The sequence below is a fragment of the Talpa occidentalis genome, unplaced genomic scaffold (assembly GCF_014898055.3).
Source record: "Talpa occidentalis isolate TD23 unplaced genomic scaffold, MPIMG_talOcc4v2.1 talOcc4.12, whole genome shotgun sequence".
NCBI classification, from domain to species: domain Eukaryota; kingdom Metazoa; phylum Chordata; class Mammalia; order Eulipotyphla; family Talpidae; genus Talpa; species Talpa occidentalis.
Window position 1 is genome coordinate 9,473,976 of NW_023601212.1, and position 23,039 is coordinate 9,497,014.

A 23,039-nucleotide genomic window follows, 5' to 3' on the forward strand; every position below is an offset into this window, starting at 1 on the left:
AGTGCCGGTTCCATCCTCTGCCGCTGGCGAGGGTCCCACATGGCATGACAGACCTCTCCTGCTGCGCCCGCTGCTCCCCTCAGCAGTGTATTTCGTCAGTCTGCCTGTTCTGTTCTCCGCTCTGGCTCTGGTGAATTCTTTCACCCTCCCACACTTCTGACTGTACCCAGTGCTTGTAAAATAAATAAATCTTTAAAAAAAAAAAAGTGTCAAGAGTATTGTCAACTATGTTCACCCAGACACCCAAATTCATATGGTGTAGTCCTGACCCCTAGGGCCCCAGAAGGTGACATTAATTGGAAACAAGGCCTTTACAGAGCTAATAAGAAATGAGGGACTGATGGCCCCATATACAGGGGGCATTTGGACACAGATATGCACAAGGACAAGGCCATGTGGAGGGAGATAATCAGCGGATGTAACTACAAGTCAAGAAACACAAAAGATGGCCAGTAACCCCCAGAAATTGGGAGATGAAACAACAGATTCTCCCTCACAGCCAAGGAAGCAGTCTGACACCTTGATCTTGAACTGTTGGCTCCAGAACTGTGGGAAAATTCTACTGTTCTAAATCAGGTATTTGTAGTACTTTGCTATGGCAGTCCTAGAAAACCAGTACGAGCCTTTTTGTTATCTGTGGGAGAGCTGGGGTGTAGGCCCTGCTAATTAGAAAGGAGCTGGGCACACCCTACAGGCTGTCCTGGGGGACTGACCTACTCAGTCGTTTCCCAGGGCTCCATTGGGGCAACTTGGCAGTGGCACCCCAGTTGAATCCTTGCACTGGGCTCCATGATGCCCTGCTAATCTCCCAGAGTTGCTCTACAGCAGTTACATGACAAGATGTGCAGATGCCTTACCTGCCACTCCAGGCTGCATCCTCCTGAGGCCGGCTGTCTGGCTTTTATGGCACAACATGAAAAGCCGAGACCCCATGATACACTCTCATTTGTGTAGAGGGAGGACGGGCCTCTGGGTAGGAGGCAACATGCCACATGGACCCCAGGGTGCAACATGGAGACAGTGTCCTCTCAACCTGTCATTGGAAAATGACTAAAAGCTGCTACGGGGGAAGCGCACAGGTATTTATTCCTGGCAATTCAGACAGACAGGACACCAAGGGCTAGAGCTGACCTGCCTTTAATGCTGTGGCTTCCAAGGCAAGCTGGGTAGGATTTTCAGATTGCTCTTTTAAAACTAAACAGCCCAGCGGGAACACAGGGTACTCTAGGAGAATTGGCAATTGGCAATTGTTCCCGGGCCTGTGGGGTGGCTGTCCTAGTTACCAAGGGGAGGGAATGGAGGTTCCTAGTGGGTGGTACTGTGGATTAACTCTCACCATGCTGGCCTGGGCAGGTACATGCAGAAGAGTTGGCCCTCCTTTTTGCCCCCAAATCCCAGTACAGATCCCCCCACTTTCAGCTATACCAGGTCTAGCCTATTCATGAGAGGGACCCAGCTCTTCCCTGCTCCAATGTGCTTCCAAGAGGAAGAAAATCACCTTGCTGTGGGATCACATGGGAGAGACCTAGAAGGATGGGCTTGGGAAACAGCTCCCTGTGGCTGCCCTTAATGAAGAAAATCTGAATCTTTGATAGTGACAAGTAAGACTTCACATGTAAATTTGCGTTTCCAGAAAAATGGGGGGATTTGGCACCATTGGGCATACCTATGCCTGCACAGTGCAGTGGCAGCTGCCAAGCACTGCAGGTTTGCCAGAAATCACAAGGCACGTTCCTTGCCCCTCTTCCACTCCCACACGCACAAGGGGTAAAGGCACAGACCAGAGGGCCCCACTAAATTCACTAAATCCCCCAATCCCACTAAATTCCTAGTTCCCACAAAGGCTATGACCTTGGGCAAATGATCTGATCCCTGCACCTATTTTCTTATCTGAAGAGAATGTGGAGACCGAGACCCCACTCCATCAGGTAGCTGTGTGGCTTCAGTGATGGATGCAGCGCCGCTGAGGGTCAGTACTGTCCTCCACGCTGTAATCACAACACACATGCACACATGCGAACCATAAACTTTTATTAATGGAAAATGGAATGCTCGTTAACAGAAACCTTGGTCTTAAAAATGGCAGAACAAGTACACATTTATTTAAAAAAGAAAAAAGTGACTTCACATTGTATTGAGCTATAACATGATGGCAGAATTTGTTTTTGTTTCTTAGCAGATTCCACAAATGCAAGGTAACTCTGGCTAGGAGATTCAACAGTGCATTTGCCTACCTGAATTGCAGAGTGAGTGGGGTTTAGTAGCGGCGGGTAAAGTGGGGGTATGGGTGGGGATGGGGGTGTGGGTGTGGGACTCTGCTGCCCCGGTCCTGGTTGGCCAGTCCTCCACCTTCCAGTCCGCCACCGGGCACCACGTGACCCTGGGAATGCCCACTTTGTGCAAAGCCGCCTCGCCTAGGAACAAAGGCACACACATTTGTCTCTTTTAAGTTTTCTTCCCACCGTGACACAGTGTGAGGTTCTGCAGCCACTAGAGCCGGCTTGGTTTTTTCCAGGTGAGAAAAATCATAATCACAGACTGCATCCAGGTAACTGAAGAGTGTTACTTGGTTAAGCTGCCAAGAGTTACTTTTTTGGTTTGTCTTCAAAATATTTTATCCAGCAAGCTGATCAAATGCAAAAAAAAGGGAGAGTAAGAAGCAGGAACAAATCAATTTTTATCAACAAACAAAACGTCTTACCCTGACAATCCGCCCCGATTTGCCATGTGGCCTGGTCCTGAGGGCCCGGACAGGCCTCTCTCACCACCTGGAAGAGAAGCAGCAGTCTGCAAACATTCCCTTCTTGACACAGCCTCCAGAAATATTGGTGGGACTGTGGCTTTCCCAGCTGGGAAGTCCCCCACCCAGGGGAGGAGTCAGCCCTCACCTTGCCACCTCGAGTGCTCCCGACCTGTGGCGCCTGCGTCCACCGTGCCGGGCCAGCTGCGCTCCGGGTGCTCTTCTAGCCTCTGACTATGCTCTGTCCAGTCACGGCTACCTCTGGGCCAAAACAAAAGCAGATACACCACTGTCCCAGTGTGCCTTTAAGGTCAGGGCCTGGCTAACAGACACTTTCCCAAAATACACACGACTGTAAGCGCACACACTGTTCAGCATCAGTAACACCACCACCAAGTCATGACATGTGAGATCCTTACCCCACCCTATCCACCAGGATGCTACTTTCAGAAAGACAGACAACAAAGGCTAAAGAGGGGAATCAACCTAAGTGTTCACTGAGAGATGAACAGCTACCAACTTGTCTCCCCACACAGGAACATCACTCAGCCACGAGAAGGAGCGACACACACACACACGCTACCACGGGGTGGGACCTTGAGCACATGATGCACAGAGAGAGAAGCCAGACACACAAGGCCACACGGTGCGTGATTCCACGGAGAGGAAATGTCTATCAGAGAGACAGGAAGTGGGATTGTTGTACTAGGGATGGGGAGGAGGAGGGTTGATGGGGAATGATGACTGTAGATTGGGGGGGGTATTTTTTGGGGCAATGTAAATGTTGACTGCAGTGATGGTTGCATGACTGAATAAACTAAAAGCTGTCAAACTGTGTACTTTAAATGGGTGAATTCTATGGCATGTGAATTACAGCGCAAAGTAAAAAACAAACAAGTTTTAACTAGAAATGCTGGGAGACTAAAATGCAAACATGTCCCCAATGTGTGGGCACCAGGAAAGCTTCCCAGGTCCAGGGACTCACTGGAATACCTGACTGTGAGAGCAAATACTGCCCCCCTGATCTCCCCCAAAGTGAAAGCCAAATGCATGTGACATCTGCCAGAGGGTGAGAACTGCCCCATCACAGTGACACAGCTCCGTGCAGTCTTTTGTCTAAAGATGAGTTCCCCATTTTAAATTTCCCACAGGTATTTAAAACAAAACGAACTAAATGATAAACGTTAAGTAGGTCGCTCAGAAAGAACACGCTATATTAATTTATGAGCATGGCACCCCAGTCTTTGCTGAACACCTGAAAACCCACTTAGAGAGGTGGTACAAACTTCCGGTATCCATGAGACTGGTCTCAAACTACCTGACGATATTTTGGGGCCGGGGGGGAGGGGCGGTAAAGAAAGCTTTGCTACAGTTCATGGGGTCAGTTCTAAGAAGTTTCAGGGCTATCTCCTTCAGCTATCAGGGGTGCCTGCCATAGAGATATCTGTAACTAGGGATGACCCCTGCCTGTGTCAAGTGGGAAGGGGCTGTTCCTGGTGACCTGACAAGGTGGAGTTTGAGAGGCCCTGAACAGGTGAGTGCAGAGATGCCCAGCCACTGCTGTGACGCACCCACTCACCTAGGTGGAGGTGGCGGCCCTCGGCCCTCACTCATCCGCTTATCAGAGCCATAGCCGCCCCAGCCATCTCGTGAGTCCCGGCTGTGGCGCTCTAGGGGTCCTCCATGGCCATGGCGGTCATCTGAGTAATGCTGAAAGGCAGAAGAGAGACAGGATGACTCTAAACAGGACATTCCTGGACAAAGTGTGTGTGGCTCAGTAGCCCCCAAATACTCTGAGAGGATCCACCTGGACTCCCTTGCATGTCACTTTGCCGGATGCTCTGCACCTGACCCGGTGCTTCCTGACACCCATTCCCTTCCCCCCAACCTGAGAGCTCTAAGCACTCCTGCATTATCTTTCACAAGCATGTAGGCCGCTGCCACACAAATGCCAATGAAGACCTCCTGCCCTGTAAACAAGGAGAACCCTGAGCTCAATGGAATGTGAAGGCTCTGCCCAAGGGTCCACTGAAAAGAAAGTCAGTTACAATCTTCTCTGAAGAATCAGAGAAGGGCCCTCCCATATCCCAAAGGGCAAGTCAGGACCCTCAGACACTTTCGTACACCATTCTAGGGTGGCAGAATCTTCTCTCACTATCTGATCCCCAGGGGTGAGTACTGCCGACGAGAAAGAGTCAGTACCCCTGTCAACTAGTCCTGTGCTCAGGAACCCAGCACAGCTGTGTACAAAAGGGAATGCTAAATGCTCTCTCAGATACCACACCCCTAATTTAAAGAGCCATGACTCCAATGCCTGCCCCCCCCATCTTTCTCTGAGCTGACATCCTATGTACCCCTCACAGGGCACCTAAAGATTACCACATAGACACTGGGACCCACATCCCAAAGTGTGGGCCAACCAACCTCCTAACAGGTTTGCTAAGTCCTCATTTGGGGTATGGTGGGGTAATCCCAAAGTATTGAGACTCAAAGGCACTCCAAGCAAATATGCAATCAAAAGCTATTTGCAGATTCTACTAGATAAAAATAAGCAAGAACAAGGCCTATGTATTTAGAGAACACACAGACTCCCTAACCAGAAAAAGACCAATTATGTGTACACTACTCGCTGGTCAGAACTGATATTTCCACATAAGCCTGCTGCCCCAATTCGGTTGCCACCTCTCTGGTCAAAAAGTCAGCAAGAAGCAGGCGTGCTCAGGTGTGGTGTCTGAGCTGTACTCACCTGCCCATCTCGCTCTCCCATCACTGACCTGGAACCTTCCCTCCTGCAAAAGGGAAATATCTCATTCCAATGGCAGCTGATGATACTTATACAACATTTCTGTAGGCCACACAAAAGTTCCACAATTAGGATACTTATTCTGTTTCACCACAAAAAGCATAATTTACTGGGGTGAAAAAAAATACTGGTTGGGATTTAAAGTCTTTTCCCTGGGAGGAGTGAAGTCAGATCCAAAGAAGGTGGAAATACAGATTTTACTTAACTAAAAGCCTTTAGAAGGACCCCAGAGGTTGAGTCCTTCTAAAGGACTCAACCTACTTTATCTGCAGCTGATGTTAAGTCAGGATAACAAGGAAGACCCAGAGTCCCTCACCTCCAGCTCAACCCTACACACATAACTCACACCAAGCCTTAAACCGACTCCAGCTACACTGAATAAAGCCCAGGGCTTCTCCCATCTTTCCCTGCTCCCCCGACCCTGGAGAAGAACTGATGAACAATGAAATGGCTCAAGAATGTGCAGCCAGGGGAGCACAGTGAGAAACCTAAAGAGCAGCACTTTAAACTGGAAAATCAAGGACTGTCTTTTTACTAAGCTAGATATATTCCTCATTAGAAGAGGCACAGAAAAAAGAGAAATAGGCAGGCACTGGCTAAAAAGCCCCACCTAGATCCTCAAAACACAAAGTAGGCCTAATGAGAACTTTCCTTTTTGTGGTCTGCTGGCTTAGGAATCTGTGCCACTCAGTGAACCCCAGGAGCAGATCGTGAAGCCCTGGTATAGCCCTGGGTGTCAGACAGCGCAAGCAGTCATACCACTCAATCTGCTTCCTCATCTGTGCTAAGAGGAAGTTAAGGGTCATGCCCTCCTCAAAGTCCTATAATTCCAAGGGAAGTTCAGGGAGGAATGATTGTGGGAGATTGTGGGACCCAGAAACTGTGAAGCCCAGAACCTGGGCCACCCTAAGAGAACGCAGTGTGGTGGACATCGAAGCTCCCATTCTGCCCAGGCCCTATCAGTCCTATGTGTGACAAAGACAAAGGATGAAATGAGTTCTGAGGGCCCTTCCCGCTAGACAAGTGCAGGATGCCCTCCATGACCACTGATTCCTACATCTCACTTAAGGTCTGTTTTTCTATACCCCACATGCAGTCAGTCAGGAATCTTCAAATGAATCTGACATAAATAATACAGACTAAGACCTCTTCCTGCATTGGGCCAAGTAGGCCCCATCTGCGGCTGCAGGAGAGGGGTGGGGTGCTCACCTGTCGGGTACATGGTCCTGGTATTGGCTCCGGTCTCGATGGTCAAAGTCATGGAATCGGTGCTCGGGTCGAGGGAAGTCAGGGCGATATCTGTCCTCCATGGCCACACGCTTTCCTTCCAGCCAATAGGCATCATCTCGCCTGTTTATTTTTAAAAGGATATAAATTTCATTTGTGGAAAAGAATGAGGGGAAAAGGGAAGGAGATAGAGATGGGGAGGGAAGCTCTCACTCCAGACTGAGTATCATTTAAAATGTCCTGCAGGGCTAATCTCTAAATATTCAATCATTATCGCTCTGATTTGACAAATTAAAATCCCCCAACCTGCCAAGAGGCACACTGGAATTCTCATCTGACGATCCTTAAAAAAGGACTGCTGTGAGCTAATTGTATCACAAGGCTGTTAATACCTTAATCCCCACATGAGCTGGAATGTAAGTGAAATGAAATATTTGATTCTTTGGGAATGGCCTTCCCAGTCACCACATTTTTACCTTCCCCATCTTCTGTAACCTGAGTTTCCTCTGCAGTCTTTTATCCACCAAAAGCAAAAGGATTTAGATTGGGTGGTTAGTGAACTACATACAGCCCAGGAAGGCATCCAATTATCTTCTTCCCAATGTCTGCCAGAAAACTAGGCTCATGGGTGATGGGGTGATGGGTGACTATCAATTAAACAGCTCAGAGAAGCTGGAGACCAATAAACCTACTTTCTAAAGGGAAGGTAATTTCCTTTTCCACAGTGCAGACTCTGCAAGGACACACGAGACCTACAAAGAGAACGCAGGCCTGATGCACACTTGGCTGTCTCCTCTGACAAACACTTTAGAAGGTGGTTATGCGACGGCAGGAACCACAGTGCAAATAACGGGTCAGCCTCAGATGACAAGCATCACAAATGCCCCCAACAAGATTATTTGAAGAATAACGGGGAATAAGTCACCTAGCCACAGGACAGTGACAGTGAACTACATGAGCTTGAGGTGGTGGTCACAAGTTCTACAAAGTGCCCTAGGAGCCTTGTCCATCCTAACTGTCTCCAAGCATGCACACCAAGGAAGACAGGAGGGCCAGCTCCTTACCGGCCATCGTCATAGGGTCGCCGTAGTGCCGGTCGCCGCTCCTGCTCATAGCGTAGCTGTTCCTGTTGTCGCCGCAGCTCCTCACGCTCACGGTGGATTCGCTCCTGCTCCTTGCGGCGTTCCCGTTCCACACGCATGCGCTCCCGCTCCAGCCGCTCCCGCTCCATGCGCTCCCGCTCCAGCCTCTGTCGCTGGCACTCGAGCTGTAGGCGCTCCCGCTGCAGCCGAGCCTTCTCCTTTCTTTCATGGAAGGCTTCCAGGCGCTGCTCGCGCTCACGCTGCTCACGTTCTCTGGGGGAACACAGGAAGGTCACCTTGAACTGCTTGATGTGGTGGGGCCTGGCCACTGAGGCCCAGGTTATTAAGGGGGAGAAAGGTAAGAAAGGTAACGGATAGTTGCTCCCATAGGGCTGCTGTCCATACAGAGACTCCCAGAGACATGATCACAAACGTTTTCCCTAGGGGATAAAGAATGCTTTGCTTCCAGTTAAGACTTTTCCCCGTTTTCTTTTAAACAGGCTGGGAAAGTGTGGGGACAGAAGCCTAGGCCTGAACAGAGGCATGACAGAGTATCAAGGGTCCCCGTATACAGCAGCTTGGGCAGGGACTGGGGAGGGCCCTCCTTTGTCTGCAGAGGAGCTGCTGTCACTCACATAACCCTCCCAGGTGCCTGGATAGGCACCAAGGGTAAACTGGCAGGAAGCAAGAGAACTCCGAATGGATCAAAAAGCCTCCCCTGCTTTGACTTTCTAAAGCTATACATGCAGAAAGGCTGAAATCATATGACTATAGAAAGAGCAAATGTAACACAACTGGGGAAGTTTCTACATGATCTACTTAGCTTAAGAAAGTTCCCCAGGGCCTCCCCGGTGGCGCAGTGGTTGAGCGCTGGGCTGCGAAGCTGCCTGCAGCCTCTACAGCGCTGGTTCACTCCCTGGCCGCAGCGAGGGTCCCACAGGGTGCGCAGACCTCTCCTGCTGCCCGCTGCTCCCCTCAGCAGTGTGTTTCATCAGTCTGCCTGTTCTGTTCCCTGCTCTGGCTCTGGTGAATTCTCTCACTCTCCCGCGCTTCCGACTGTACCCAGTGCTTGTATAAATAAATAAATTTAAGAAAAAAAGAAGAAAGTTCCCCAAACTCCATCAACAGCTTTTGTTGGGCTAAGCAGTATTTAAGGAAAAATGACAAGGGAGCTGAGTGTGCTCGTGTGAAATGGCAGAACATGAAAGGGGAATGACAGGCTCAAGTCTATAAACTATCTTCACCATAAAAGGGGAGAGTGGCAGAGTGCCACCATGGGACTGTTGCGGCCACGGCCATGAGTAACACCCCTACTGAGCCGACACACTTCCTGACCACAGGAAAACTGACCCTAGCTGCCATTTTTCCTATTATTTATGCAGAAAAGACTGCGGCGTTCCCAATGAGGACCACTGCATTTGTCACCTGTGGGTGAAGCTGCCCCATGAGACAGGGTCCAACTTCAGCTAGGGGAAATTCTGCTGCACGGTGACACACGAAGCAGCCGGCTGGCCCAGGCACACAAGACACTCAAGGGGGGAGAAAGGAAGACCATACTCACCGCCGCCTCTCTGTCTCTCGAATCTCTCGCTCCCGCTGCCTCTGGCGTTCTCGCTCCCTCTGTTCTTTGATTTTATCAAAGGACAAGATGTCTCTCTTCTCCTTACTTTCTGATTTGCGATCCTGACTCTGGGAGCTCTGTTTACCAGAATTGGTTTATTAATGTCAGAAAGTTCATCACAACAGATGCACAATGAAAGTAAAATACGCACATCTGGGTCAGATTCAGATTCTTCTGTCCACCTGGTTTACGTGGAGGCCATGTGTAGTCTTCCGATCAGAGGTGCCAACACAAGCGGCCTCACCCACATCTGGGTTATGTGGCTTACTCTATAGAGCCCTGCTTTTTTTTTAAGTAATAAAGTTTTATTTTTCAAAATGTACAGTTGGTAGGATCTGTTTATGCAACTCTGCCAGCAGCTGGAGCATCTCTACCTTTGGTGTTTCTGGTGTAAATTACTTGTGTTACACAGCCTTGCTTTTGAATGCAGCAAACAAAGGGCAGTAATGAAGAGGAAAAAGCAGGACAAACCTCAGAAAACCTACAGGTAGTTTGTCTGATGCAGCTGAGTCAGGCAGTCTATACAATCTAAAGCAAAGCTAAGGCAGTCCAAGGGGCATGTGAACACGGTGCTTTGACAGTGCATGCATTCAGCAGGGGACAGTCATCAACCCAGCTGTCTGGGCAGCTGGATGATGGACTCAATTTTTCACTTCTTAACTGCTAACTCAGGCCTCAGGCAGGCAGCCTTCAAATTGAACAAGGCAGAGACGCTTGAATGTGAAACAGCATTTCCAGTAAGACACAACACGTTAATGGGCAACTTACATGACATTCATTTCTGGGATGAGGCACAGTCATGGGGTCAACTCTGACTTGCAAAGCTCTGAAGGCCAGAACACCCAAACTGACCATGAATCACTCTCCCAAGATGCACGTCAGCAGCATGGAACCCAAGAGCCCCTACATGCCCACAGCCTCAGAATCCCTAGAGAAGGGGCCTGGTAAACATTTGTTTTAAAACTCCTCAGGTTATTTTAATTAGTTCATGCAGGGGAAAAATATCAATTAAAGGCAAAACACTCAAAGATGAGTAAAGGGTATAACTAGATATTTTAATCAGGAAAAAAAAAAGAAAAAAGAAAAAATGGAGGGTGGGCAAAGGGACAGAGACAGAGAAGACAATCTTATTACAAGGACAGATCCACACCACAGAATATTACGACACTTTTCATCTACAAGACAAAGTTGCAAGCCTGATCACACACATTGCAGGACAGAGTAAGGGGGCCAGATACCCCAAGTTCCACAGTAAGGGTGTGATCTAGTGTGCAGGCCAGGTCAGTGGAGTACCCTAACTGAACTCCTGGGCTCAGGACATGGAGTAGCCATTCACTAGCTGCCTGGCCACACCACAACATAGGGAACGTAACTGAAGGCCACACTGATAACAACTGTCACAGAGAGGAATTGCTCACATCTTTGAACTTAGCAACCCCACTGATGATGGGTGTTTACAAGATACATAGAAGTCTGCCAAGAGGCAGGCACCACAACAGTTCTCAGTAGAAAATATGGAAATAACCAAGTGCCCATCACCAGGCTGGTTAAAATGACAATAGCCACGAATGGAGCATGAGGCAGCTTTAAAAGGAGACAGTCTGGAAGGAGATCCAGGGCATTATGTGTGAAAAAAAGACAATCTCAAGAGGTCACATGCCCCATAATTCCATTTATGCACATTCTCATGACAACATTCTGGAGATGGAAAATGGGTTGGTTTCCCAGGGCTAGGGACAGGCTGGGGTGGGTAGGGGTCTAACAACATAAAAGTGCTCTTGGATGTACACTGTTGGCTTTGGATTCACTAAAGGAGCACTGCTCTTCTCATTAATGTTTTAGCTAGAATCTTCAGCTGTGAAGTAATGAAAGTTTTGTACTTTAGAATGGAAAATGCACATTGAGAAGCCACTGGCTTGTCCCACACACACACAGCTTAGGAGTGTAGCTTGTTCTCTGATAATACGAAAAACAAGTCAGTTTTAGGGGGACTCTCGCAGCAAATTTATTAATAGGTGACTAGAAAATCAACTAAAGATAACAAATATAGGACCTCCCTGGTGGTGCAAGGGGTTAAGTCTCAGAACTGTGAAGCTATCGGCAGCCTCTGCAACACAACTTTGATCCCTAGCCGGCCAGGGAGCTACCCACATGGCGCAGCAGACCCCTTCTGTCTCGCCCACTGATCCCCTCAGCAGTGCATTTCAGTCAATCGGTCTGTTCTGCTCCCCACTGTCTCTGGTGAATTCTCTTACCCACTTCGCCCCTTCCCCCACCCGGCTCATCTGGCCTACGCCCCAGCTCTTGTACGCATAAATAACATAAATCTTAAAAGAAAAAGAAAATGAGTATAAACTGCTGTCACATCAAACAAAGAGCAAACCCTGACTTCCAATCTGAGAAGCCTAGGGCATGCTTACCCTAGCCAATGTGGGCACTAGGGTACGAGAATCAGTTCTCTTTCCAGAAGGTGGCTAACTTGACAGGTATCAACACATCTATGGGAAGCAAATATAAGTATTGTTTTGAACTGAGTTCTAGAAACTAGTTTCGTGCTGTATGTATGACCCAAACAGTCAACAGCATGCCTTTCGAGAATGTCAAAGGTGAAAAGATGTTGTTTCCATAATGCAAATCAAAATGTGTCAAACTACCATCAAAACCAGCTGGATTTGAGAAGAAGGAAGTGATACTTACTCTCTCTTTTGACCTGCTCGTGGTTTTCACACTAATGACAGGCTCTCCTTTCGATTTATCCATTATGACCGTCCGTTCCATTCCTCTGCTTCCTTCAGGAAAAAAAGCGCAACAGTCTATGAAAACATGATGATGCCCTAACTTCCCAATACACAGCTGACTGTGGGCCCTGGAAGCTGTCAAGTGACTAAAGCTGAGGCTCAGTGCTGTGCCTCGTCTTTGCCACGATATAAAGACTACCACGATGGAAACTCTGGGTTTGAGGTGGCTGGTGTACCCCAATAGGTCTTTGCTTATCTGGAATGCAGTGGTATGATTTGTTTCCATATCACAGCTGAAATCCAAGTCAAAGTGCATCCTGCATTATGTGCAAAACATACTCCACCTGCAGGATTCCTTCACCCTCATACTAAGCCCAGTGGCTAAGGGATAACCAATTTCAGTTTTTATTTTCCCCATACATTCTGGAAAGTGCTGCAAAATCCAGGCTTTTAGGTTTTGAATCAGACCAGATTGGTGGCTTCCTCCTTCATTCATCTAGGGCAATAAAGACTTCCAAACCCATTCTGCCCCTCAACTGTATGATAACCAGGCTCAAACCACTGGAATAATTACTGATTTAGGGAAATTTGCAATTCTTGAGGAACATTTTAAAAACACATTCCTCATGAGACTGCTGGTAAATTACCCCAAATGCTTAAGATCTAACTTGCAATGTTCTGTACCTAATTCCAATGTGCCAGATGGTTGTATTTTGTTTCTGGGTTGTTGATTTTTATGGTGTGGTTTTTTTTTTTTTTTTGGAGGGGGTGGAAGGGTTTGTCCTGTGGAGTCTTGCAAATTTGAAGGGGTAGAGCACAACAATTTTTTTTACAATGACAATAGAGAAAGCATGTTCCAAATGCAACTACTTCAATGTGTACAGATATTCTGAGATTTTCATTTTCTCTACAATTTTTAATACATCTGGCTTTAAAATCTTAATCATACACCCTGCAGAACTGAACCAAATTAGTCAAAAAAACTAGGACACCTCCCTATTGCAAAATCCGGGTCTGTTCTGCCAGAGACTCAGGGAAAGCCAGAACCCAGGTCACTGAACCAGCAACAGACATGAATCACCTGAACAAAATACTCCAGATTTGCTGCACAGAAACTGCTTTAAGCCCCTTCATCATGTGAGGTTCTGTTGCTCTAATGCTTCCCATATGCAACAAACAGTCGCCAGAGTCTTCTGTACTCAATCTTTCAGACTACCCAGTCACTGTCCTTAACACAGTTCTCTTTTCATGAACACTCATCACCTGACTTGGTGACTCTGGACCGATTTGTGGGACCTGGTTTCAGCTCATCTTCATCTTTTTCTTCCTTTTTAATGTCTTCAGGCCTTTTCTCCTCCTTTTTCTCCACCTTCTCTTCCTTCTTAATTACAGTTCTATTGAAAAAACACGGTGATTAAACTTTCGCTGTTGAGACTAACGGGGGCAGGTCACACTAACTCAGGATTTCACACACTAGAAACCAGCCCTACAGCACTCAGTTGGGGATGATGATTTTAAACCATAGCGATCACAGTGCTGCTCTTCAGACATAGCCCATAGACCCATTTAAGTTATCTGCTGTATCAAGAAGTTTGCAAGACAAAACTGCAGGCCCCAGGGGATGGCCCCAAAATGCTTCATGCACTGGTATATAAGACAGGTTGTCACAAGAATATACAAAAGAAACACTCTTTTGCACAAATGCTTGTTAAAGATTAATTCAATCTAAATGTTTCGTTTTGCAGGTGTGGAGTATTAAGTTGTTGGGTTTTTTAAAGATTTGTTTATTTATGCATACAAGAGCTGGAGTACAGGCCAGAGGTGTGGGGGTTAAGAGGATTCATCAGAGACAGAGTGGGGAACAGAACAGACAGATTGACTGAAGTACACTGCTGAGGGGCGCAGCGGGCAAGACAGGAGAGGTCTGCTGTGCCATGTGGGTCGCTCCCTGGCTGGCCGGGAATCAAACTCGTGCTGCAGTGGCTACGGATAGCTTCATAGGTTGCATCTTAACCCTTGCGCCAAGGGAGGCCCAGAATATTAAATTTTGTAAGGAAAAACATTTCCCTCCCCCCAAATTAAAACAGTACAAAGCAGAACGGAGGTACTGTAGGAGGATGGGTAGCTCGCACTATATTTAGCCCTAAGTCTAACATACCTGTGCACCTGGTAATTTCTACAAACTTCTAGGGAAGTACAGTAAGATTCCATGTGCCAGCAGATAGGAACTCTGCTATTGACATTTCAACCAAGGGCAGTTTTATTCTAATCAGTGAAACAAACCACTGCCATTCCAAGTTGTCTCCCACATTCCCACAAACTGTCACAGACATTTAATACCGCTTTTATTAATGCCCACCATGTACCAGCATCTAGGTCAGGAAAAGTCAGGCCCCAAGGATCCTCCAACAAGTGTGTTCTGCTTATCTTCCCTACTGACCAGGCAGAGCTAGGGGCATCGCAGGAAACCCTTCCCAGCAGCTCCTTGGCTCTGCCCAGCAGCTACCTCTTCTCCCCACTATACTTCCCAGCATAGAAGTGGTATCTTTAACATCAATCAAAGAAAACAAACCGGCATAGCATGGCAAAATAACTCTTAGGCTCTGTAAAAATATACTGGTTACCAGAGGGAATGGGCAGGAGGAGGAGTGGATCCAGGAAGGAAGGAGCTAGGACATCAGCACACCAAATTTTGGTGGAGAGTGGAGGTAATGTACATACGAAGGTATAAAGGTGTACCCCCAAAACTATATGGAAATGAGTGACAAATTAAAATTTTTGGGTGGGAGGGAGATTAAACACACATGGTGTGTACCAGAACCAATAACTGTAATTGTTTTTAACATACTGGTTATCTCAAAAAAAAAAAAAAAAAAAAAGTGAAACACTACATGCATAGCAGATGTCAGATATACTTGTTTTCCTCATAACAACCATCACTAGTGCCTTTACTGTCAATCATTTAGCTCCACCTTCTGTGGTTTTACCCACATCTTTACAGAGCCCTACTTTTTCTGCAAAGCTTCCAGTCCTTTCTTAAGACTGCCATCATGGGGCAGCACTTGGTACTCTGTTCTACAGCTCTTTTAATCTCATGCTGTGAAGATCAGCCTGGGTGGATATATACACAGACCTGCTTTGTCTCAACTCTTGCACCAGGATCCTGTCCCTTCTGACAGGCATGGAGACTTTTTGCAGTGGCCATGGCAGCAAAACAAGCATGAAGCGTCTCCAATGGGCCTCTCCTGCTGACAGGGCCCTGCCTTCTCCCTCCAAGCAGAACTGAAATATGTCTCAAAGGTACCCTTCCTCCTTGCTTTGCGCTTACCGCACCACCTTGACACAAATGAACTTGATAGCAGAAATTAGGTTAAACAGTAACTCCTAAAAATCAAACACACAGGTCCACGTAAGTGATGCTGAAGGTTTGATTACAGGCTTTTACAATAAAGCAAATATTGCAATATTTGCTGCCTTCAAGTTGTAATATTTTAACTCTTAGAGGGGCTTGTGTAAATGGCAACTATCTGTGAAGCACAATAAACAAGATATGCTCCGTGTAGGAATAAATCCGGAGGCACAGACACTAGAAAGCGTTGCCCCGAGCCGTGAGATGACACAGACAATTGCGTGTACTTCCCCATGGTCTTTATATAGAGCACCGCTCAGTGAAGCTACATCTTTGGAAAAGCTTCTCTCTCAATTAGGCTACGTACTAAACCTAGAAATTCTTAAAATGAAAGGAAGGTTATGTAGCAGAAACTACCTTTAGTACTCTACCAATGCAGATTTTCTGGCAATGCTAAGATATTTGTCTCTTTGAAGAAGTTGCTGATAAAAAAATGGTACACATTTTAAAACACTCAGCCTCCTAGGCATACCACTGGAAGGCAGTTTGGCTTTAAACATCTTAAGTTCACGAGCTGGTTAAGTGCCCCAGTGCTGGGGGCTGCCAACTCAGGCTTAATTTCCAACCTCGTCGCCTCCCTGGGGTCCTAGGCAGACACTTTCCTTTCTGAGCTGGTGTCCTCTTCTAGATCTCACAGGACACTTCCAGGTACTAAGAGAACTACCTGATACACACTAGCTAGTTAGCACATACAGCTAAACAGATCTGTTTCTTCCACAAACATCTCACTACTGTGACCAGAAAACCAAGGACTGAAATATACTCCGAAACAGTAAGGATATCAAGAAACTTTAGTAGTTTCCTCGTATTCTACCAATGTAGATGGTTTAGCAATGTTGATAAGATATGTGTCTCTTTGAAGAAGTGGCTGATAAAATTATAGTTCTTGTTCCCAGCACATGAAGTTAATTTGACGTCAGAGCTCACAGGCTTACAAATACCAACTTGGCCACAATGACTGACAATTAATTACAGCTTTAAAAACCAAGTTCAACTTTTGAGCAGTGCTAGTTTGCCCTACTGTGAATTTTCTCACAAACGTTCAATGTCTAGAGAAGACTGCAAAATGGAAGTAAATTATGTTGGCAATATAAACGTAACACAGCGTTCTGAGAACAGCATCCTATCGGTCTACCCTCTCAAAAAGATAGTCCTTCAGTTTTGAGACAATTATAAACAGCCAATGACTGCTTTGAAAGAGACATCTGTTTCCATCTTGATTACAGGCATAAATCACCTCCTTTGTCAAAACAGTATCTCAGATATGTGGTTTCCAATCTATTCTGTGAAGAATTACCCAGGATAAATTTACAGGTACACTAAGATATTTTAAAAATTTGAAGGAAACATAGTAATACTTGCCATCTCTTCAACACTGCATAAGCTACAAGCTTGAGGTCATTTCAATATCACATCACTAAGATGTTTGAACAGAAATACTGGATCGACTAAATCAATTTTTTAAAGTATATACCACATTTTGTTAAAGTTATGTACTACATTTCGTTGGATGGCATGACAATGTTTTGGTCAAAGACAGACCATGCACACAGCGGGGGTCCCAATAGGCTATAAAGACACAGCCTCATTATGTAGTGGGTTGTACCCTCTAGATTTGTGTACTTACATTCTTGCTACATTTGCACAAACATGAAATTATCTAACAACACATTTTCCAGAATGTGTCTGTCACTGAATGATGCAAGGCTGTTTATTTTTGCAAAGCAAGATGTTTAGCAATTGCTACAATAAAAAGTAGGAACTGCATAAAATTCAATGTAGGTCAGGAAGAGACTCCCAAGTTTGTGAGGCCAAGAAAGGGTCTAGAATGTTAACAATGAAATAAAAAGTATTCTTTGATTTCCTGTCATTTAACAGGCTACTAAGATATTTGGACAGAAACACTGTGGATCAACTGAAATCAATTTCTTAAAGTTATATACCACATCTTGACTGAAAGCTGAATATTCAAGTGGCAACAAGATGTAAAATGAGATTTAAATGAGGAGCTAGTGAGGCTCTCTATGGAAAGGAGACATGTGCCCTCCTCCCAAGAGAAAGATTAAGAAACAGGATTTAAAAAATCACTTTACTTTTCAATTTTGATCTCCACAGAATGATGTCTGTCAACGCTAGATAATTTTTCCTTCTTCACTTCAAACTCTTTTCTGTCAGACAGCTTTTTCCCAGCAGGTTCGTTTTTGGCCTGGAAACAGAATATGGGTAGAAATGGTTCACGGACCAGGTCTTCTCAGCTGGGAACTTCCTGAGTTACCAAAGACAAGAACTGCCTCACCTTCTCCACGGAGATCATTCTTCCGTGCAGTTCAGTTCTGTGCAGATGACTAATACACTTTGTAGCCTCATCAGACGTTGACATGGTGACAAATCCATAGCACCGAGCCCCAGGACTGCGGGCATTGGTGACCACTTTGGCCCCGACAACCTTCATAAACAAATGACACTCTTTTATCTTCTCATACAAATCACCATGCAAGTTTTTCCAAAATTTTTAGTAGTTAACTGGTCGTCAGAATAATTTACACTAGTTTTTAATGTCTCTGGAAATTGCTAATTCTTCACAGTTAAATCCAATCAATCCCGAACTACTAGAATATAATTATTTTTGATATAAAAAATAAGTCTTTGTAGTACCAAAAGACAAAGAGGCAAAGACAGACAATTCAACCTCACAATTCACAACTTCCTAACTGAAAGTCCGCCCCATTCAGATCATGTTCTCCAACCCCACTATACCCCTAGGTAGCTGAGGAGTTATTTACTCAGAATGCACCACAATCCATGAAGGCCAAGGCCAAGAACCTGCTGAAAAAATTGCGGAGAGGATTTCTGCTTAGCCAGGAACCAAGCATTCACCCTCCTGCTACCCCAAACAACCAAAAACCTGCAGGAAAGCAGGCAGCAAGGGCTTTCAGACAGCGCAGTCAGGCCACACAGGACGGTGACCCCTGCAAGAGGGAAACACGACACAGGCCTATGGCCTGGTTTGCTGCCTGGAGTTAGTTTCCAGGCCGCAGGCAGGGAACACTAAGTAGAGGGCTGGGAGAGCCAGATTCCCCAGTAGAGAAGGCAGAGCTCAGAGTACAAGGAGATCAAGCGGAGAGAAGTCACAGCACCAGAGAACAGAGTCGCACAAAACCCCCATGAGGCTAAGGAAAGGACTGCCCATAAAGCAGAGGGAACAATTCCTGGGGCACACCCAGGGCTGCAGATGGTTCACTTTTTCCACAGTAGAAACAACAGCCCCACAGAAAACACCTAGAACCCACCAGACTGAGTGCCAGGACGGTATAGGACTGAACACAAGGAAAGCACCCCCCAGACGAGGACACAGCTGGCCCCCAACTAAGGAGACCCTGGCAGGATTGATGAAGCCTAACAGCCTCAGGAGTAACAGGTAACCCAGTTGTGTCCTACTCAAAGTTTAAGGATAAATAAAGAGCAACTAGCCCCCAACAAAGTGGAAGTTACAATATGGCATCCGTCAAAACTGATTTTCCTGCTTCTTGGCAGGAATGAAGGAGGAATGAAGAAAAACCAAGCAAGAGAAACAGATCAAGAAATGACACAGGTGACAGAACTGTGGATAAGGATGTGAAAGTTATTGTAACTATATATTCTATGTTCTAGAAGGCAGAGAAAGGATTAGTGCACTAGGTAAACGCATGGAAGCTATCTGGGAAGGACAGGAGACACTGCAGAAGGGAAGATGAAGGAATGTGAAGACAGAAAATCTTCAAAATGAAACAAACAAAAAAAAGACTGGAAAAACAACTACAGCAACTGAGTTATGGGCACCTTGAGGACCTTGAAGGCAAATCAGCACAGAAGACACTTAAACAAGCCCAACACACCTCACTAGCAAACTGCTCCAAACCCCAGATAAAGAGACCTTCAAAGGCAGCTGAGGAAGAAACACACAAACACACTGAAGAGCAAAAATGGAAGGACAGCCAAGTGGTGGGAGAAAGTGAGTGTCAGAGGGCAGGTCTTTGCCTCTGGAAGAAAACCAACCAGGCCTGCAACTCTGTACCCAGGGTGAGAAGCTTTCAAAACAAAGGCCAAAAAAGCAACTTTTTCAGACATACAGAAGTAGCAAAAATTCAGCAGTAGCAATCCTGCACTGTAACAAAATGTTTAAGGAGGGAGAATGACACCCCATGGGGAAGTGGATATGCATGGAGAGGGAGATCCAGCACCCGAGATGTGAAGCATGTGGTGATTAATTATAAACCCATAGTTTCTCTTCCTGTTTTATAAATCTCTTTTTACAAGCTAACTATTTCAAACAGAAAAGCAAACACAAGTCAATGATGTACAGTGTGGTTTACTAAATAGAAGCAAAAGGTATGATGCAAATACCAAAGACTAGGGCAGAAGGGTGGTTCCCTGTTGTCAGGTTTTGTACACCTGGAAACGTTATAACATCACTTGTAGACAGACTACGGTAAGTTAAGACATGCACTATAATTCCTCAAAGCAACCAATAAAAAAAAAGCATAGTGGATCAGCTGCAAGTAAAAATACTTAATGTAAAAGGGGACACACAAACAGGAACAAGGGATGCAAGCAGAGAGAGGATATAGGGAAAACATGGTGCCAAAAGGCACCCTGCCATATGAACCCTGCCACACCAATTCTATCCTCAAATGGAATGTCTCAAAAGACATTCAAACAAGTGAAGGTAGAGCCAGCTGCCCAGGGAAATGTGGACAGTGACACAGAGGACTGGTTCCAGGGTTTGATCAGTTCCATTACAAGGGGCAACGAAGAAGGCATTCCCTCCCTAGCTCTCAATGCCCTCAACAGTAAGATGAAGATGGTGTGAGCCAGGGGTCTCGGGGATGAGGAAGTCCCCCTAGGTTCCCAGCAGACTCCACCAATGGGGTCTCTGCCTGCTGGGAGGGAAACACTGGTCTGCCTGCAGAAAAAGTCCTCATGAGTCAAGAGCACTCCAAACAGGGCCAAAGGTAATAGAACTCTCTGCTGAGAGGGTCACTTCTCATATCAGAGATGGAGTTCAGACTGGCTTCCTGTGCTTGAGGTCAGAAGACTAAGTCAATTTAGGATCATCTGATCTTTCCGTCAAACTAGTTATCTCTGCAAGGACACCAGTTATGACAGGTAAAACCCATGCAGTAGACACTATAAAAGGGCTTCTGTCTCCTAGCCTACCCCCTCTGCCCTCGACTCCACACAGCAGCCTGTGATTAGTTCACCAAGTTACAGAGCCTGCCCCCACCTCGGGGCACCTACGCCCTGTTGCCTTTGTCCAGAACTATGCTCTAATCACTGAGGCACCTCCCAAATCCAAATTAGGTCTCCCTCCCACACTGACTACACGTGCTAGCACTTTCCTTACTGTGCTTATATAACATGTCCCATATATGTTTCTTTCTTAAATGATTTTTTTCACCAGCTCTAAAACCTATTGACAACAACGACCTCATACAACATTTAATAACATTTCATTAAATATTACCCTTTTGGAACACTGATGAGAAAAAAATCCTGGCAATGTTGAATGAAATGTTCTTACTACAGGACCTGGTTTTGTTGGATGTTGTTTAAAGTCACAAGCTGCAACAACTTACGGATGAGGTGAAGTGAGGACTTACTATACCTGCAGTCTTCTGCTTTGTAATCACTGCCTGACTACAGAAGTCAACAAAATAACTGAATGACTAGGTTTTAGCTTAACAGTTTTCTAAGCTCTTCTAAAAAACACTTAAAAAAAAAAATCAATACAATAAATGCTGCTTCTGGGTGCTGTCTGCTTAAGTCACTAACACCTAACAAGGTGACACAGACCCGAGCTTAGGAATGACTTGGGAGGCAGCATCAGAAAGTCGCCAAAGCTCTGCAAGGAATCCCCACCACGCCTTCATACATACTCTCCTCAGAGGGCTACTTCTCTAATTCCAGAACAATGGAATAGTTTTTAAATGTCTTTGGAAAGCTTCGGAGTCATAGTATTTTCCTCTTGCCCCCAAGAACAGTGTATGAGCTGACTTATTTTTAAATCATTACCACATTCTAATTAAGATGCCAGAAGGGAAAAAACCAACATAACAACTTTAAGTTTTGTACTGGTCAAGAGACATCAATTTCTTTTTAGAAGTTAGAATCACAAGAACATTGAGCATGTAGAGATTTACACACATTTTTGGAGCCACGATCTATGATACGGCAAGCCCTCTGCCACATCTGTGGTCCACTCTTGGCTAGGAAACCAGGCGTGCTACCCCTAGTGGGTAGTTCCCCCATGTGCTATTTTTTTCCTTAAGCAGAAATAATCACAAATAAAATGAACAATAGCAAGAAGTAAGTTTCTGAGTTCTTGAGGTTACTTTTAATGTCACATTGAGGCAGGGTGGCAAGAGGTGGGGAGAACATTACCTTTCCATACTTGCTGAAAAGGTTCTTCAGGTCTGTTGCTCGAGTTGTGGAAGACAGTCCACTGACCCAGAGATTCCGACCCGAACTGCTGCTGACACGACCTGGAGCAGGAGGGAGACCATTAGGCAGAACAGGAAGTAGAACCACTCCTAAAACTATGCCACCCCCCTCACACCCCAACTAAACCCAACATCCACTCTTCCTAGTCAAGATTTTAATACTGTCAATACATAAAAGACAAAAAATCTGCATTACAGAAAGTGATTTTCCTTGCTTGAGCAATAAAAATAAACATGCCTACATCCGTGACAAACTGAAGTGTCTCTCGTGGATCAGTTTCCAACCAAGATAGCAGTTTTTAGAATTCTGTCATCTGAGTGTCCGATAGGCAGAAAAATTCTCTAACAGGATTCTCACTATCTCATAAATGACAACCACAACAAGGATATGAAACACAGAAACTGCCCATTTAAAACTAGTGTCTCAAATACATCAGATAGTTAATTCTCATAATTCGCGATAGAACAAAGTACCAGATCCAAAATGTGGACTCCTGTAGGCCCACCCTCCCAAAGTAAGGGATCCATAGGTGGCTCCCCACCACATAAGTTAAAATCATACCTTTTTCATCTTTAATGATTGGCTTTATATCTTTTTCTTCCTTAAAAGAGCTAGAGACAAAAGTTAATGTTACTCATATAGGAAAAAACGAAAGAGAAATAAATTAAAAAGTATGATATGTGCTAAAACTTAATACCTACCAGAAAATTAGTCTGAAATAAAATTTTAAGACACCTTTGCAAGCTTATATTGGAAATCTGACCCCCCAAAATACAATGTCAGATTTTCTTAAAAGTCAATTCGATTTAGCTGAAGGATAACACTTAACGATTTAAGAACACAACCATGGTAGGTTGAGAAAAAGAAAAGGAATTGAATCACCCAATAAAAATACACAAAGAGAAATAAAACATTCTTTAGAAGTAAACTACAATTTCA

The 23,039-nt window shown here is 45.5% G+C and overlaps 1 protein-coding gene across 4 annotated transcripts in view; it reads right to left on the reverse strand.

The window, feature by feature from the left end:
- Nucleotides 1–2,014: 2,014 nt before the first annotated feature.
- Nucleotides 2,015–23,039, reverse strand: part of SAFB2 (scaffold attachment factor B2) — a 30,532-nt gene continuing 9,507 nt past the window's right edge. The window contains exons 8-21 of one of the 4 annotated variants that reach the window (XM_037505146.2): nucleotides 22,662–22,711; nucleotides 22,041–22,141; nucleotides 17,917–18,066; nucleotides 17,714–17,826; nucleotides 13,475–13,605; nucleotides 12,171–12,262; nucleotides 9,414–9,550; nucleotides 7,835–8,125; nucleotides 6,753–6,893; nucleotides 5,487–5,529; nucleotides 4,320–4,450; nucleotides 2,889–3,001; nucleotides 2,702–2,768; nucleotides 2,015–2,414 (exon numbers count right to left, since the gene is read on the reverse strand). In XM_037505146.2, coding sequence (XP_037361043.1) covers nucleotides 2,258–2,414; nucleotides 2,702–2,768; nucleotides 2,889–3,001; nucleotides 4,320–4,450; nucleotides 5,487–5,529; nucleotides 6,753–6,893; nucleotides 7,835–8,125; nucleotides 9,414–9,550; nucleotides 12,171–12,262; nucleotides 13,475–13,605; nucleotides 17,714–17,826; nucleotides 17,917–18,066; nucleotides 22,041–22,141; nucleotides 22,662–22,711 — 1,717 coding nt within the window. In that variant the 3' untranslated portion in view covers nucleotides 2,015–2,257. The other 3 variants (XM_054693067.1, XM_054693068.1, XM_054693069.1) reach the window with 3 other exon arrangements.